Here is a 1,340-nt window from a genome sequence, read left to right as displayed (position 1 = left end):
AAATACCACCAGCCACTGCACTGTTACAAACTTCATGAAGGTGAAATTCAAAATTCTTGCTCTTCATATGAAAGACTCCAATTTTTACTTACAAGTGTTTTGATTCACTTAGTGAGTAGACCCGGTTTTAGCAGTATTTCTGGTGTTATTGTCTACATACTGATTTCTGGGTGAATTGGACCTAACAGAAATTGTACAGCACCCTAAGCGTCCAGAATGAATTTCAGCATTTCATGGATTTCTGGTATAATCACATTAGTTAATAAGCCATATCTCCTGTTAATATTTTCATAGACAATGATTAGTAGTGAAAGTTTTCTTTTCAAGAACCAGTGGTTAGTCCCTGACAAACAATAAATAGTGTCCTATTTACTAAAATGGTTAGCATGCTTTATGATCCGAGATTATCACCAGAGATACCCAAAGGGAAAGCTTGTTCTCAAACCAAAGACATTATTTTATATTTAGAAAAAATAAGTTCCCAAGTATTCAGAATTCTAGTCATATCCTCTGTAAAGTCTTCACTTACTAGGCAATTGTGAACCACCTGTCACACAGCATGCTGGCTCATAAGTGCTAGAAGATTCCACAAGCTGGGTCTCAGAGACAACATTGCTCAAGGAGTTACTGGAACTGGACACAGAAGCCTGAGAGGAGAATTGGCTGACTTCAAACTCCACGGTTTGGCAACTCTCAGACACTGTAGACTTTGGCGGGTAACTCTTGGCCATGTAACTTGCAGGTTGATAGCTCTGGACTCTAAAACCCATTTGCTGACAATTTCTTGACTGGCAGGGCTGAGAAGCACACTCTGGCACAGCTGAGGAGACTCCTGACTGGCATGTTGTCCTTTCACAGGTCTTGGAGTTGGACCAAGTTGTTTGGTTGGCTCTGGAGATCCAGGAACTTTGCACACAAGGGTCCACTTCACTCTGGTGCTGTTCACAGGGGGCCGTTTGGTAGGTGGAGGTTTCACTGTAGGTTTCTTGACTGTTGTCTAGGAGCCAGGTTCTGCCGTGAAAACTGCTGGGTAAGAAAATGCCATCATCAAAGCTTTTAGGGTTAGACTCATGTGTGATGGCAGAGAGTGGTGGGGCTTCACCCAAGCTCCTGAATGAGTGGCAGCAGCTATGAGGCATATTCTCCAAACCCTTAATTGAAGTCAGCTAGAAAGACTCAGGTTCTCAAATGTCAGGTTTAAATATGCGGGCATTATATCTTTGCTGGGGACATTATATAGCGCTCAGAAAGCTGGGTGTTGGCTTTTCTTTTTAAGACTTCTTGGCACCTCAGTCCTTAAGCTAATTTGAAGGATAGCATCTTATTATTGTTTTGCTTAG

At 42.0% G+C, this 1,340-nt stretch overlaps 1 protein-coding gene across 1 annotated transcript; it reads right to left on the bottom strand.

Moving 5' to 3' along the window:
• Positions 1-521: 521 nt before the first annotated feature.
• On the bottom strand, positions 522-1,139 carry LOC119824559 (keratin-associated protein 27-1). The gene has a single exon (XM_038344751.1). It carries the CDS (start codon positions 1,137-1,139, stop codon positions 522-524), a length of 618 nt encoding a protein of 205 aa, XP_038200679.1.
• Positions 1,140-1,340: the final 201 nt, after the last annotated feature.

The sequence above is a fragment of the Arvicola amphibius genome, chromosome 10, assembly GCF_903992535.2.
Source record: "Arvicola amphibius chromosome 10, mArvAmp1.2, whole genome shotgun sequence".
Lineage (NCBI taxonomy): Eukaryota > Metazoa > Chordata > Mammalia > Rodentia > Cricetidae > Arvicola > Arvicola amphibius.
The sequence above is the reverse complement of the archived record's forward strand: the minus strand, read 5'-3'. Positions and strand labels throughout refer to the sequence as shown.